The 14,086-nt window shown below is 36.8% G+C and overlaps 1 protein-coding gene across 2 annotated transcripts in view; it reads right to left on the bottom strand.

Annotated features, from left to right (window-relative positions):
* myo7aa (myosin VIIAa) overlaps nt 1-13,590 on the bottom strand; it is a 37,826-nt gene extending 24,236 nt beyond the window's left edge. The window contains exons 1-16 of one of the 2 annotated variants that reach the window (XM_028463803.1): nt 13,199-13,590; nt 12,384-12,497; nt 11,177-11,329; nt 8,070-8,254; nt 7,088-7,209; nt 5,368-5,510; nt 5,178-5,291; nt 4,615-4,683; nt 4,454-4,538; nt 3,620-3,696; nt 3,075-3,194; nt 2,876-3,018; nt 2,208-2,418; nt 1,889-2,024; nt 1,082-1,188; nt 105-164 (exon numbers count right to left, since the gene is read on the bottom strand). In XM_028463803.1, coding sequence (XP_028319604.1) covers nt 105-164; nt 1,082-1,188; nt 1,889-2,024; nt 2,208-2,418; nt 2,876-3,018; nt 3,075-3,194; nt 3,620-3,696; nt 4,454-4,538; nt 4,615-4,683; nt 5,178-5,291; nt 5,368-5,510; nt 7,088-7,209; nt 8,070-8,254; nt 11,177-11,329; nt 12,384-12,497; nt 13,199-13,303 — 1,944 coding nt within the window. In that variant the 5' untranslated portion in view covers nt 13,304-13,590. The remainder of the gene's footprint in view (nt 1-104; nt 165-1,081; nt 1,189-1,888; nt 2,025-2,207; nt 2,419-2,875; nt 3,019-3,074; nt 3,195-3,619; nt 3,697-4,453; nt 4,539-4,614; nt 4,684-5,177; nt 5,292-5,367; nt 5,511-7,087; nt 7,210-8,069; nt 8,255-11,176; nt 11,330-12,383; nt 12,498-13,198) is intronic. The other variant, XM_028463804.1, reaches the window with a different exon arrangement.
* Nucleotides 13,591-14,086: the final 496 nt, after the last annotated feature.

The following is a 14,086-nucleotide window of genomic DNA, read 5'->3' as shown; positions in this document are numbered from 1 at the left end:
CTAAGGCTAACTTGTGCTAATATGAATGCTAGTTAATGCTAACATCATCCTCACTTACATTTTCTTCAGGAAATGTAAACATTCTAGTTGTGATTATTTGTTACCTTAGGAGGAGCTTTGACAGGAGAACTGGGAGAACTATGAGCAGTGAAACCACACAGAAACTGAGAACGAGAAAGGAGCAGCACACACACACACACACACACACACACACACGGAGGGGAAACAAAGCCCAGTGAAGTTAGCTACACACCAGCCAGGAAGGAAAACAGCATGCAGGAGGTGTTGGTTTAATACTAATTAAATCCTGGTTTTATTATAATTTCTCTTTAGTTAGCTCACATTTATTACATTTACTGTAATCGTATTCAATCAAACTGACTTTGAATCTCTATTTAATTATTCTAATTTAAATAAAAATAGACAAAATCAATTTGCTATTGCTATTTTGATTTAATTCACTTTGTCATTATGTTAAATACTAATTAGGCCCAATATGCACACTGATGTATCCAGACTATTGTCCCTTTAAAAATGTGTCAAACTCAAGGCCCGGGGGCAATATCTGGCCCTTTAGAGCATCCAAATCGGCCTACAACAGAAGACGACACATGAACCCCAAAAAATACACACATTTGTAGGGTTCACAGTTTCCCAAGGTTTCTATCACATGAAGGCAGTGATTTCTTAACACAAATTGTTGAAAAAACTCTCAATTTTTTTTAAATCCTGCAATTTTCCTCCAAATATTCCACAAAATGTTGCCAAATTAAGTAGAAATCAGTCAGAAAATCAAGGAATATGTACATTGTGCAGGGACAGATATTAATGCTTGGATATTGTTGGTGCATTACATACTTTGTCATTTATACCTGGAAGTGTAAACTAGGGAACATTAGTGTTAAAATGATTCATTTTATTCACATATAGGCCCAATCTGTGGCCCACTTTAGTTCAAACTGCTCCGTATTTGGCCCCTGAACTAAGATGAGTTTGACACCCGTGCTTTAAATGATTTGCGTTCACTTGAGTGACAAAAACAAACAACATTGTGTTGTTGAAGTTGTAAACTGTCCGTTACCATGGCAACGTCGGCCTGAAAGATCTGCTTGATGAACTTGTTTTTGGACGAGTGAACGAGTTGAATGATGTCACCGTAGAGAGTGTCTCGGTTCTTCTCCAAAAAGCCTGTAACACATTCATAACTCATAATAACCACATATATAGAACTGACAGAACTGTCGTTTATTAGTCTGGTGGTGATACAATCCTGGGCTCCCAAACACAATCAGCTGACTTCCAGATAACCACAGCAAAAATAGGCATTAAATATGGTGAAAAGAGATTAAATGTTGCAAAAATAATCATGAAATATGGTGAAAAGAGGTTAAAAGTGACACTAATGAGTCAACATATGTGTGTTAGGTGGAAAAGTGGTGGAAAGGGTTTATAAGTGCTGAACATGTCTGGAAAGTGGGGAAAATGTGCAGAAAAGGCATTAAAATGTGATGTAGAAGTGTCAGAAATGAGAATAAAGTAGCAAAAATACATTAAAAGGAGCAAAATATGGTGAGAAAAAATGATTAAAATAGGTTAGAATAAGACAAGTTTGGTGTAGTTGCAGAAAAAAGGTAAAATGTTCAGAAAATGTTCTTAGTTTCTTGAAGGCATCTGGTGACCCCCTGCCAGTGTCTCATGACCCCAAGTGCAAGGTTGAGAACCCCTGAACTAGTCAATACTCAGGCTGGAGTGTCTCTGAGGGGGCGGGGCTTCACACTGACATAAATGCTGTTTTCATGTATAGATGAGAACAACTAACGGAGGAGCTAAAGAGCCACAGGTTTCCTACCGCTGATGGTTTCCCTCAGACAGGAAGTGATGAACTCACCTCTGGTCTCGTAGTAAACCACGCCGGCGAAATGCTGGATACCAAACTGTGTCTCGTGATTGTTCTTCGGTGGAATGTAGTTGGTGTTGAGTTTGTGCTGAAAGTTGAGTTTGTTGAGCATGGTGGTGTCGGTTCCCTGAAGACGACACGTAACCAAGGAAACGAGTTCAAGTCCAATATTTCAAAAGGAAATGTACTTTTATGATGCATTCATTCAAAATAACACGCTTTGAAAAAATAAATAGAGGTCAGCATTCTGCTGCTTTCATAACCCTCCTACAAAATAAAAGCCCAGAGGACATTTATTTTGTTGTGGTACCTTGGGGAACTTGCTCTCCTCGTCGATGAGGGAGATGATGTTCATGGGTTTAATTGCGATCATGTCCAGAGCGTCCTGGTTGTCTGTGAACTCTATGTGCTGCCAGTTGATGTTCTCCAGGTTGTATTCTTCCTGTTCCAGTTTAAACACGTGACGAACGAAGAACTGTTGCAGGTTCTCGTTGGCGAAGTTGATGCAAAGCTGCTCGAAACTACAGGAAAGTCCACATCCAAGAGCTTTGTGATTATTCATAAAATAACTGTATTTATTTATGCAGATCAAATTGCTCTGCAAACTAATAATAATTAAATACATTTGGGAATATTACATTTTAAATAATTAATACAAATGAATAAAATCAAAATATAAGAATATGAAACGTGATAAAAATGTATGGAAAAAAAATGCATAATATTGAATTAAATTATAGAATCATTTACATATTCAGCAAAGTATTCAAAATAAATAGGACATTTATTGAAAAAATTCAGATTTGATTTATTAAATTGCATTTTTAAACTATAATCAAATGTATTCATGATAAAAATGTTTTAATTTCAATTTAAATTAAACTAAATGAATTTAATCTAAACAAAATGAATGTAGACTAATAAACTAAACTAACAAAAAATGTAATTAAATTAAATCTATTTAAATTAAAGTGTCACCTGTTGACGGTGAAGTTCTCAAAGCCAAAGATGTCCAATAGGCCGATGGAGCGTCTCAGAGCTTTGAGCTGATTGGACGGAGTTTTGAAGATCGCTGCGTTTATTTTCTCCACAATCCACACGAACAGACGCCCATAAATACCCTGAACACACACAGTTTAGTTTCTTTCTACACACACACACACACACACACTCTTACCTTAACGAAGGCGTCCCGTACGTCCAGAGCCTGTTGGATGCTCAGAGGAGTCGATACAGTTTCTCCTCTGGTGATCAAAGTCCTACTGGTCAGACAATTCATCAGGTCCTTCCCCTCCACCTACACACACACACACACACACACACACACAGATACACAACAAACAAATTAAAAGGTTAAACTAAACAGATATAAACACACAACTAGGTAAGACCTGTATTCACAAGGCAAATATGTATTTTTTAATAAAAAAAATTAAAAATTGGCAAAAATGACGTCATTTTCTTGAGCAAAGGTCAAAATCACACATTGAAATGAAATGTTGCTCAATGGTACCAGTCTGAGCACTGGATCTCAATTTGTGGCCAAATTATAGGGGAAAAAGTATATATAGATTTGTATAGGAATACCTACAATAACAATAATACATTTATACATAAACACATTTTTATGGCCACAAAGCAACATATAAAGGTTAAAAATCTCTGCTTCTCTGGTGTTTCCCAGGCTGTGCTTCTCAACCCGTGGTTCCCTGTTGGTCTCACCTCCAGCAGAGCAGCAGCAGTGGAGAGGTGAGGACTACGTACCACCTCACAGGCGTCCAGGTTGTCATAGGTTCGAGCTGCAGGGAGACGCACACAAAGGAAAAAAGCTGTGACGTCACAGTGTGTAGTACGACAACACAATGTTCACAGGGCGTCGCACACAATCAAGTCATGTTTGTAAAGTACAAGGCTGTAAAAATTTGCATACATCTATAACAAAGGACATGAACAGATCTATTAGTTATACGTCTGTGACAAAGGACAGGAAAATATACAAAATGACAACCAAAAGTATATTAAATCATTTCAAAAACACACAAAATGACAACAAAACATACAAAACAACAAAAATGACCATCAAATACATAGAATGACAGCAAAAACAAAGTAAATGACTTCACAAACACAAAAATACAAGGAAAATATACAAAATGACAACACAAGCATACAAAACAACAAAAAGAACAGAAAAATACATAAAATGACAACAAAACTACACAAATGTCACTCAAAACACACATAAATACACAAAATACCTCTAAAAACACACATAAGAACAACAAAACACACAAAAATACAGGAACATTGTTAGAAATAAAGAAAAGACAACAAACCATACACAAAAAATTCCTATTTTCATTTTTTTGCAAAAATAGGTTCAGTAAAAATATTTATTGGAATTGTTTCAAGTCTAAACGGAGGTAAACAATGATGTTTTTATTGATTAATGGTCATAGAGGTGTATAATGTCTGGTCATGTGACTGGTGGGAGGAGTTTGCATAGTCGGTTCTAGAACATTCCCCTCAGAGTGATGAAGATGAAGCTGGTGTTACCTTCATATCTGAGGTTGCCCATGTGCAGAATGGATGAAAGCAGTTTAGAAATCTCCCAGTTTTCTTTATCAGTGAACATCAGCACCTGAAACACACACACATAGAGTCAGTGTGTCTAGAGCAGCTCAGAGTAAAGATCATAGACATAGAGCATCAGGAACCTTCATAGCAGAGCGGATGTTGGAGTACTCCTTCATATCGTCCCGGCCGTCGCACACCGTGCACGTCCCCTGCGGAGCGACAGTGAGAACTGTGAGGAATCAACTGCTTTCATACCTTTCTGTAGTCGTGACATCATCATCATCATTTCTATAGTTCATAGAGGTTTTATTATGGACTTGATTAGTGAATTTAAAACAATATTTCAACCTCATTACATAGCCCCGCCCCTTTACCCTTTGACCCTGCCCAGCCAGCGCTGCTACTTGCTAAGCTAATGCAAACAAATGGCAACAAAATGCAGAAAAATACAAGAAAACTACCAAAAATATACAAATTGACTCCAAAAGCACACATAACAACAACACAGTGCACAAAAATACAGGAAAACAACCAAACATTTACTAAATAACAACAAAAACATACATAAAACAACAAAAATACACAAAATGACTTCACAAACACACAAAAATACAGGGAAATATACAAGAGGACAACCGAAAATATGTAAAATAACTACAAAAACATACAAAATAACAAGAAAAATGATGCTTGTAATGCTCACCATGGTGAGGTAGGTGTAGTCTGTGGCTTTGCTGAGGCCCAGTTTCTTCTTTTCCTCTGGAGTCATGCCCTTCAGCATGCAGTAGAAGATGTGGTAGTTCCTCTCATCGTGTGCCTATTATTATTATTATTATTATTACTACTCATCCCTGAAGAAACTCTGAAAACAAAGTGAGCAGTGAGACTTGTACCTGTCTGCAGACTCTGGACTTCTCCAGCAGGTACTGCTCTATCTTTGCTCCCTCGATGGCTCCCCTCTTGTTGAAATGGATGTCGATGTACTTCCCAAAGCGAGAGGAGTTGTCGTTACGGATGGTTTTAGCGTTTCCAAAAGCTGGAAGAGAAACAAGAAGTGGAGATTCTTCTCATCCGTGGCTCCAGAGCCAAATGTGGCTCTTTAGCCGCTCGGCTGAGGCTCCTCTCACTGGTTTTACAAGAAGCTAGTCCCTCATTTAAATGTTTTGGCTACCAATCCGAGGCCAAGGGCCAAATCATTTAGTGTGGCCCTCAAACAAAAACACAAGAACAACAGTAAAATATACAAAATGACAACAAAAACACAAAATGACTGTAAAAGAAAAATTAAAAACACAAAATGACTCCAAACCTACACAGAAAAACAGCAAAAATACACAAAACGACAACAAAAAGCATTAAAAAACTAAAATATACAAAATGACAACAAAAACACAGAAAAATGCCAAACAAAAATATACAAATGCGACAGGAAAATATATAAAACACAGAAAGCCTTTGTTGTTTCCTGTGTTGATGTTCAGATTTATCACTATTCTAAATGTTTTTCATTCCTCAGCAGTGATTGGTTTGTGTCTCTCAGTCTCCTGTTGTTGGTAGGAGTGGGAGGAGCTAAAACCAATCCTCTTATGTACAGTTTTTCTCAGTCTTTGGTGCTTTTCTCACATTACTATTAACATTTGCTCAAAATGGAACGTTTATTTCTCAAAATCAAGTATTCATGTCAGTGAAACTGCAGTGTCATCAAAATGAGAAGTCATGACGCCATCGTTATGAACAAGTTAGTCAAATGGCTTAGTCATGTTTTCATTATGACAGTTTATTAAAAAAAAAAAAGGTCAGAACTCACTGACACTATACCTGAAAATGTTCCAGACAGCACTATACACTACATGTACATCTGTTTGAAAACTACAGTAAAGTTACACATTAGCTGTAGTTAGAGGAGTGAGTGAGTACAAGACACTGAATACGTACGTTTCACATGTTTACTGTATATGATCTTTGTAATTCTACAGCATTGTGCAAAATAAAAATACATTACAGTCACTGATTTAGAACAAACATAAGAAACACCTTTTGGTAGAGCTGTGCACAAATGTGAACATTATACTGTAACATATCATATTTTAACTGAACATAGGTAAAATATTTTGTCACATCCAGACGTTATTGTTTAGTCTGGTCACATATTTTCATCTACATCATAACAGATATCATTCCTTGTTCAATTTAGAAGACATGATATACAAAGATATAAAATTTGCTTGGCAGAATTTGATAACTCGTTCAACAATTTTGTATAGAATGACTCAAACAATGAAATAAAGACTATTGGTTTTATTGGGAACGACTATTCAGCCTCTATAAGTATAGTTCATTTTGACTGACATGACATAAGCAAATGATAATGTTATAAAACAGAAGAGAATTGTATGAAAACAACTGATAAATGTCCAAAGCATTTGTAATTTGTTCAGAGGAAGCAGAAACTGATACTATGATGTAAACAAATGATTAAATGTTGTGGAGGTTAAACTAATATTTATGAGAATTTTCATTCTGATCTGAGAAAAACACCAAAGTGACTGAGAAAAACTGTAGTGTGTGTGCGTGTGCATGTGCACGTGTGTGTGCGTGTTGTACTGTAGGTACCTTCTAGGATGGGATTGGCTTCCAGGACCTGCTGTTCGATCCATGAGTGCTGACCACTGATGGCTGCCAGGAACTGAAGGATTAACTTCGTGCTTTCAGTTTTTCCTGCTCCAGACTCGCCGCTGTCGAGTAAAACACACGGTTTGTTCAACATGTAGAGATCAGCTCTGAGATCAGGTTAAACCGATTGTGATCGACTCGGCTCCATAACACACAGTTTTCCTGCAGGTTCTTTTCCTGTACAACAGACATGAGAAATTGATGGCCTGGGGGCCATGTGTGGCCCTTGACCTAATTTTGTCCAGTCCCCAAAATAAATGCACTAAATGATAGAAAAATACACAAAAACATCAGAAGAAATACATAAAAAGACAAGAAAACTGAAAAAAATACTACAAAAACAAACAGAACGACATCAGAAATACACAAATATCTTCAAAAATTGGACCCAATTAAAAAAATAAATAACTAAACAACAAAAATAAAATAAACAAGACACTACTCCAAAAGAATACTACAGCAGAAATAAATAAAATGACAACAGAAATAGACTAAATGACTAAAAAAAACATAAAATTGGAGAAAACACACAGAAGAGCAAAAAAATTCACAAAAATACAAAGCATCACATTGAAAAACACAAAATAAACAAAACGACAACAGAAATACACAAAATGACTCCAAAAAACATACAAAATTACAGAAATACACACAAAAGGGCAACAAAAATACACTAAACAGCAAGAAAAACATTAAATGTCACTTTAAAAAACACAAAACTACAACAGAAATGAACAAAACTACAACATAAATGAACAAAACTACAACAGAAATGAACAAAACTACAACATAAATGAACAAAACTACAACAGAAATGCACAAAATGATTTTTAAAAACATACAAAATTACAGAAAACACAAAACGTCACAAAAGGGCAACAAAAATAAAAAAAGTGACAACAGAACAAAGAACGTCTCCTACCTGATGATGCAGCACTGGTCGCGGTTGTTCCGCTGCATGTTGAAGTAACAGTTGTCAGCGATGGCAAAAATGTGTGGCGGCATTTCTCCGATCTTTTTATTGGTGTAGAGACGAATCTGGTCGGCGGTGTAGATGGGGAGCAGCTGGTACGGGTTGACGGCCACCAAGATGGAGCCGGTGTACGTCTGAAAGACGAGAAACAACGTCTGTAGAAACATTGTCTGTAGAAACAACGTCTGTAGAAAAAACGTTTATAGAAACAACGTCTGTAGAAACAACGTCTGTAGAAATAAGGTCTGTAGAAACAACGTCTGTAGAAACATTGTCTGTAGAAATAAGGTCTGTAGAAACAACGTCTGTAGAAATAAGGTCTGTAGAAACAACGTCTGTAGAAACAACGTCTGTAGAAAAAACGTTTATAGAAACAACGTCTGTAGAAACAACGTCTGTAGAAATAAGGTCTGTAGAAACAACGTCTGTAGAAATAAGGTCTGTAGAAACAACGTCTGTAGAAACATTGTCTGTAGAAACAACGTCTGTAGAAACATTGTCTGTAGAAATAAGGTCTGTAGAAACAACATCTGTAGAAATAAGGTCTGTAGAAACAACGTCTGTAGAAATAAGGTCTGTAGAAACAACGTCTGTAGAAACATTGTCTGTAGAAACAACGTCTGTAGAAACATTGTCTGTAGAAATAAGGTCTGTAGAAACAACGTCTGTAGAAATAAGGTCTGTAGAAACAACGTCTGTAGAAATAAGGTCTGTAGAAACGTCTGTAGAAACAACGTCTGTAGAAAAAACGTTTATAGAAACAACGTCTGTAGAAAAAACGTCTGTAGAAACATTGTAGAAATAAGGTCTGTAGAAACATCGTCTGTAGAAACATCATAATGAATAATAAAACATGGGTGCATATACATCATAAAAGGATAAAATAATAATTAAAATCCAGTATCTAAAAGCTTTTCTGTAAAGTAAAGTCTTCAGCAGTTTTTTCAAAGTGACCACACAGCTGAGCTCCCTGAGAGACTGATGCAGGTTATTCCAGAGTCTGGAACACCAGGTCTCCTCTGGTTTTACATTTAGTTTTATGGGGTCTTTAGGAGACCCTGGTCTGAAGACTGAAGGCTTTTGATACAGGATATACAATCTAAGAACTCTGATAAAAAGTGAAACGCTGAGTCATTAAAGGAGCAGTACAACTGGATATCATCAGCATAAAAATGATAAGATATATTTTTAAAACCATGGATCAACCGACCAAGAGGCATCAGATACAATAAAAACAAAACAGGAACCAGAACAGAGCCCTGGGGTACTCCACATGACAGGTTGGACACATTAGACATTACATCATTAATAGTAACATTAAAAGTTCTATCATTTATATAAGAGGTAAACCACTGGAGAACAGCACCAGAAAACCATCTCTGATTTGATTCTATGATCTACTGTATCAAAGGCAGCTGTCAGATCAAGTAAAACTCAAACTGTGTAACGACCAGAGTCAGCGGTCAACAAATGTATTAAAATGGATTTTAATACAATAATCAAATCCATATTTTGTATTAGCTGAACCTAGTATTTACATGTTATTATTTATTTATTCATAGTAAAGCTGACCGTCCACATTTACAAAGTTTACGTGTGCTACAAAAAGTTTTATTTTATTTTTTCACTAGAACAATCGTTAAAACTTCCTCTCTCATTTAAAAAATACATTTTGCTTTTATTTATTTTTGATTGATCATTATTGTTGTTTATACTTCCTTTATTTTCTGCTCAAAAAATATTCATTCATTTATTAATTATTTATATTATTATTTAATTATTTGATTCTTATATTCTTAACATTTGTTAAAACATTTCAAACTTTCATTGATCGTTATTGTTGTTTATCTTTCCTTTATTCCCTACTTGTAAATTGTATTTATTCATTATTTATTTATTCATTCATAGTAAAACTGACCGTCCATATTTTTCATTGATCTTTGTTGTTGTTTATACTTTCTTTATTTCCTGTTTGTAAATTGTGTTATTATAATTTCCCTACATGTTGCTGCTACTGGGAGGTGAAATAATAAGAGTTTGTTCACATGTTGTATCTTGAATCTTCTCGTTATTTAATATTAATCTCTGAAATCCTTCATTTTAAACACCTCAGACTTAGTTTCAGAGGAAACATGCAGAAAGCGACACATTCATGCCTCGCGTGTGTGTGTGTGTGTGTGTGTGTGTGTGTGTGTGTGTGTGTGTGTGTGTGTGTGTGTGTGTGTGTGTGTGTGTGAGTTAAAGGTATCAGTGTTCGTCAGCAGAGAGCAGGCGGCCATGTTGAAACTAAACCAGCATGCAGTGCGGTTAGCATAGCGCTCAGGCTAATGAAGCTTTTTGGCTCATCCTGTAGAAACCCGACACCTTTAAATACGCAGCGTTTTAAAATAAGGACGGGCGTACGTGCACTTTACACATTCAGCTGATTAATGTTTGGTTCATGCCTCACTTACCCGACCACCACAGTTAGTCTTTAGCAGAAAGAGGAAAAGAAAGAAGAAGAAGACAGAAATCACACAGAGAAAAGTAGAATATGCGGGAGAAGTTCACATTTGTTTATTATTTTTCTGTTCCCAACTTAAACTGATACGTCTATACTTGCTACTCAGCCCCGCCCCTTTAACCTTTGACCTGCTCAGTCAGCGCAGCTACATGCTAAGCTAACCATGTGGTCCTGTTCCTCTTTATTTATGTTTCTGTTGCTTTTCACCACATTTTCTTCAATATTCTTTTTGTTGATCAAAAACATTCTAGTGATTCAGAGGAGGAAAATTATACCAGAGATGTATAAGACAGACAGATAGACAGACAGACAGACAGACAGACAGACAGACAGATAGATAGAAAGATACAGTATGTAAATGTAGATAGATAGATTGATAGAGAAATAGATAGATACATACATTGATAGATAGTAGGTACCATATTACTGCCTTCTACTGTTAGAAGTAAGAATATATGTCCTTCAAAATAAAAGCATGTGAACTTGATGCTGCAGTGGATGAAACATTGTTTTTTTTCTCCGTGGAACAGAATCCATGACTTTCGTGACTCACATAGATGAGCTTGTCTCTGTATCTGATCAACAGGTTGCGTAGGATTCCAGCCTCGTTCAGGTCTCCCAGACGGATCATGTCCTCCACGCCGTGGATGGACGTTGGATGCATGGGTTTGATGTTGGTGGCGTTCTGAGGGGAGATCCAGTGTTCCTGCAGCACATTCATCACAAAAGTCAGGTGAGTGTCTTTCTCCGATGGCAGATGTGGGCAACTGGTGGTCTTGGGGCCAAAATGCGGCCCATGGGCTAATTTTGTGAAAACTGAAACATTAATGCAAAAAATGACTCAAAAAATACAAAATAAACAGAAAAATACACAAGATGACAACAAACATCCACAACACAACTGAAAAAAATACAAAACAAAAAAAACGAAAACACAAAATGAAAGAAAAATATACTAAATGATACAAACAAGAACAAAAGTACTCTAAATAAACACAAAAAACACAATATAACATTTGAAATGCACATAATCACAAAAAGTATACAAAATAACACCATAGATGAAAGAAACAACATTACAAATAACAATAAAAACACACAATGAGAAAAAAATATACTAAATGATACAAACAAGAATAATAATAATAATAATAAATAACACCAGAAATGTACGAAATGACAATAAAAATACACAAAATGAGAGCTAAAACACACAAAACAAATATACAGAATTAACAATAATAATAATAATAATAATAATGGCTTGTATAGTACCCACATCAGTCATACCAGTGGTGGTAAGCTACAATGTAGCCACAGCTGCCCTGAGGCAGAAAGACAGAGGCGTGGCTGCCATTTCACGCCTACAGCCCCTCTTCATACCCATTCATACGAGGCAATGTGGGTAAAGCGCCTTGCCCAACGACACAATGACAATGACCTGGATAGAGTGGGATTCAAACCTCCAACCCTTCGGTTTCTGGACGACTCACTCTACCACTGAGCCACGGTCACCCCAAAAATGACAGTAATAATGTTCTGATTGCTCAGTTTCTAAATGATGAAGTGAATGATCATAATGTGGCCCCTGGAACAGTCGATCACACATTTAGCATTGCTGTGCTAAAGTCAAAGTGTTTATGTCCTATATACTCCACATAATAATAAACTAACAGAAAGACTAAGGAGAGACTAGACGTGTTGGAAATCACAGATCAGTCGTTTTAAGAGAGTTATTTTATTTTGAAAGGAGCACTCACGTTTCCTTCATCATCCAACACCTGAATCTGTCCAGAGTCACAGAGTTTAACCACAGCACCGACCGGAACCTCAAACTCACGCCCGCTTTTCAGGTCCAGCCACACGTAGTCGCCCTGAGGGAAGGAGAACAAGAGGTTGATTAATCACTACCATAAAACTACATTTCTCAGATTCATTCATTCATCTTCTGAGCGGCTTGTTCCTGTTCAGGGTCGCAGGGTTTCCACGTTTGATTTAACAAAAATACACCAAATTATAGACAGACCATAAATCTTTCAAAAAATACACAAAAGGCTCCAAAAAATACAAAACTAAATTAAATATGTACACAAAATGACAACAGATATACACAGAAATGCTCAGAATCGCACAAAAATTAAGACAAATATACACAAAAATGTTCAAAACAACTCCAAAATACACAAAATGACACAAATATACACAAAATGACAGACAGTTATACACAAAATCTCTCCAAGAGCACAGAAAAGGATCCAAAAATACACCAAATGAATTAAATATTCACAGAATGACAACTAGAATGACAAAAAATAACAATTATGCACAAAAATGCACAAAATGACAGACGGACACAAAATCTCTTCTCAAAAAATATACAAAATGTCTTAAAAAAAAACACAAAAATGCTCCAAAAATACACAAAATGAAAATAAATATTCACATTTTTGTTTCTTCCTGTGTTATTCTATAACGTAGCTCTATAACACACACACACACACACACACACACACACACACACACACACACACACACACACAGAGTGTTTGTGTGTGTGTGTGTGTGTCACACATACCGGCATCAGTGTGCTCTGTTTCATCACAGTGTTGACGTTGCGTAGCAGGGCCCATTTGGCCTGATCCTTCTCATAGAGCTCCACATAGTCCCGACGCCTGTACATCCTTAACACCGCACACACGCACACACACTCACACAGAACTGTACTAATACTAACACACGCACAGATGTGTACACACACTGACAGATCCAATCGATCGTCTCCAAGCAGATAATGATCTTAAATAAGACGTCAGCTGATTAAATTTCTCAGTTTCAGGAAAAAAACAAAAGAAAAACACAAAAATCAATAGAAAACAACAAAATTCTACAAAAGAAATCTATAACGCAACAAGTTTGTATCCATTGGTTGAGTCACAGTAGAACTCCTCCCAGTGTGTGACCATCAGGTCCCATCATCTCCTCTGAGGTGAAATCCAGGTAAAGTGGAAGCCAAGATGTGTGTTTGTGTGTGTGTAACACACACTCTTTCTCTAAAACCCAGCCCCCAACAACCTCCTCTGTTGCCAATGGCAACATGATGTCACTTCCTGCTCCTCAGGTGTTGGGTTTCTGTGCAGGTGAAACGTTGTCTCTGCATCACAGCTGATGATTGGTCCAAGTAGACAGTCTGAATGACAAAGCTGCCCCGCCCCCTTTACCCTTTGACCCTGTTCAGCCAGCGTTGCTACGTGCTAAGCTAACCCAAACATGTGGAACTGTCTCAGAGGAAGAAGCACCTCTACCTTCTGCAACACGTGGAAAATAAAGATTCATCTTTCATTATTCCTCATCTGGAAGGTTACACAACACAACACGACAACACACAATACACAACATGCTTAGAAGGAATATGAAACAGCCACAGCACAGACTGATGAAAATGACGCTGCAAATGATGCTGAGG

The sequence above is a fragment of the Gouania willdenowi genome, chromosome 13, assembly GCF_900634775.1.
Source record: "Gouania willdenowi chromosome 13, fGouWil2.1, whole genome shotgun sequence".
Classification (NCBI taxonomy): Eukaryota; Metazoa; Chordata; class Actinopteri; order Blenniiformes; family Gobiesocidae; genus Gouania; species Gouania willdenowi.
Note: the sequence above shows the minus strand (reverse complement) of the source record. Positions and strands in the feature narration are given on the sequence as shown.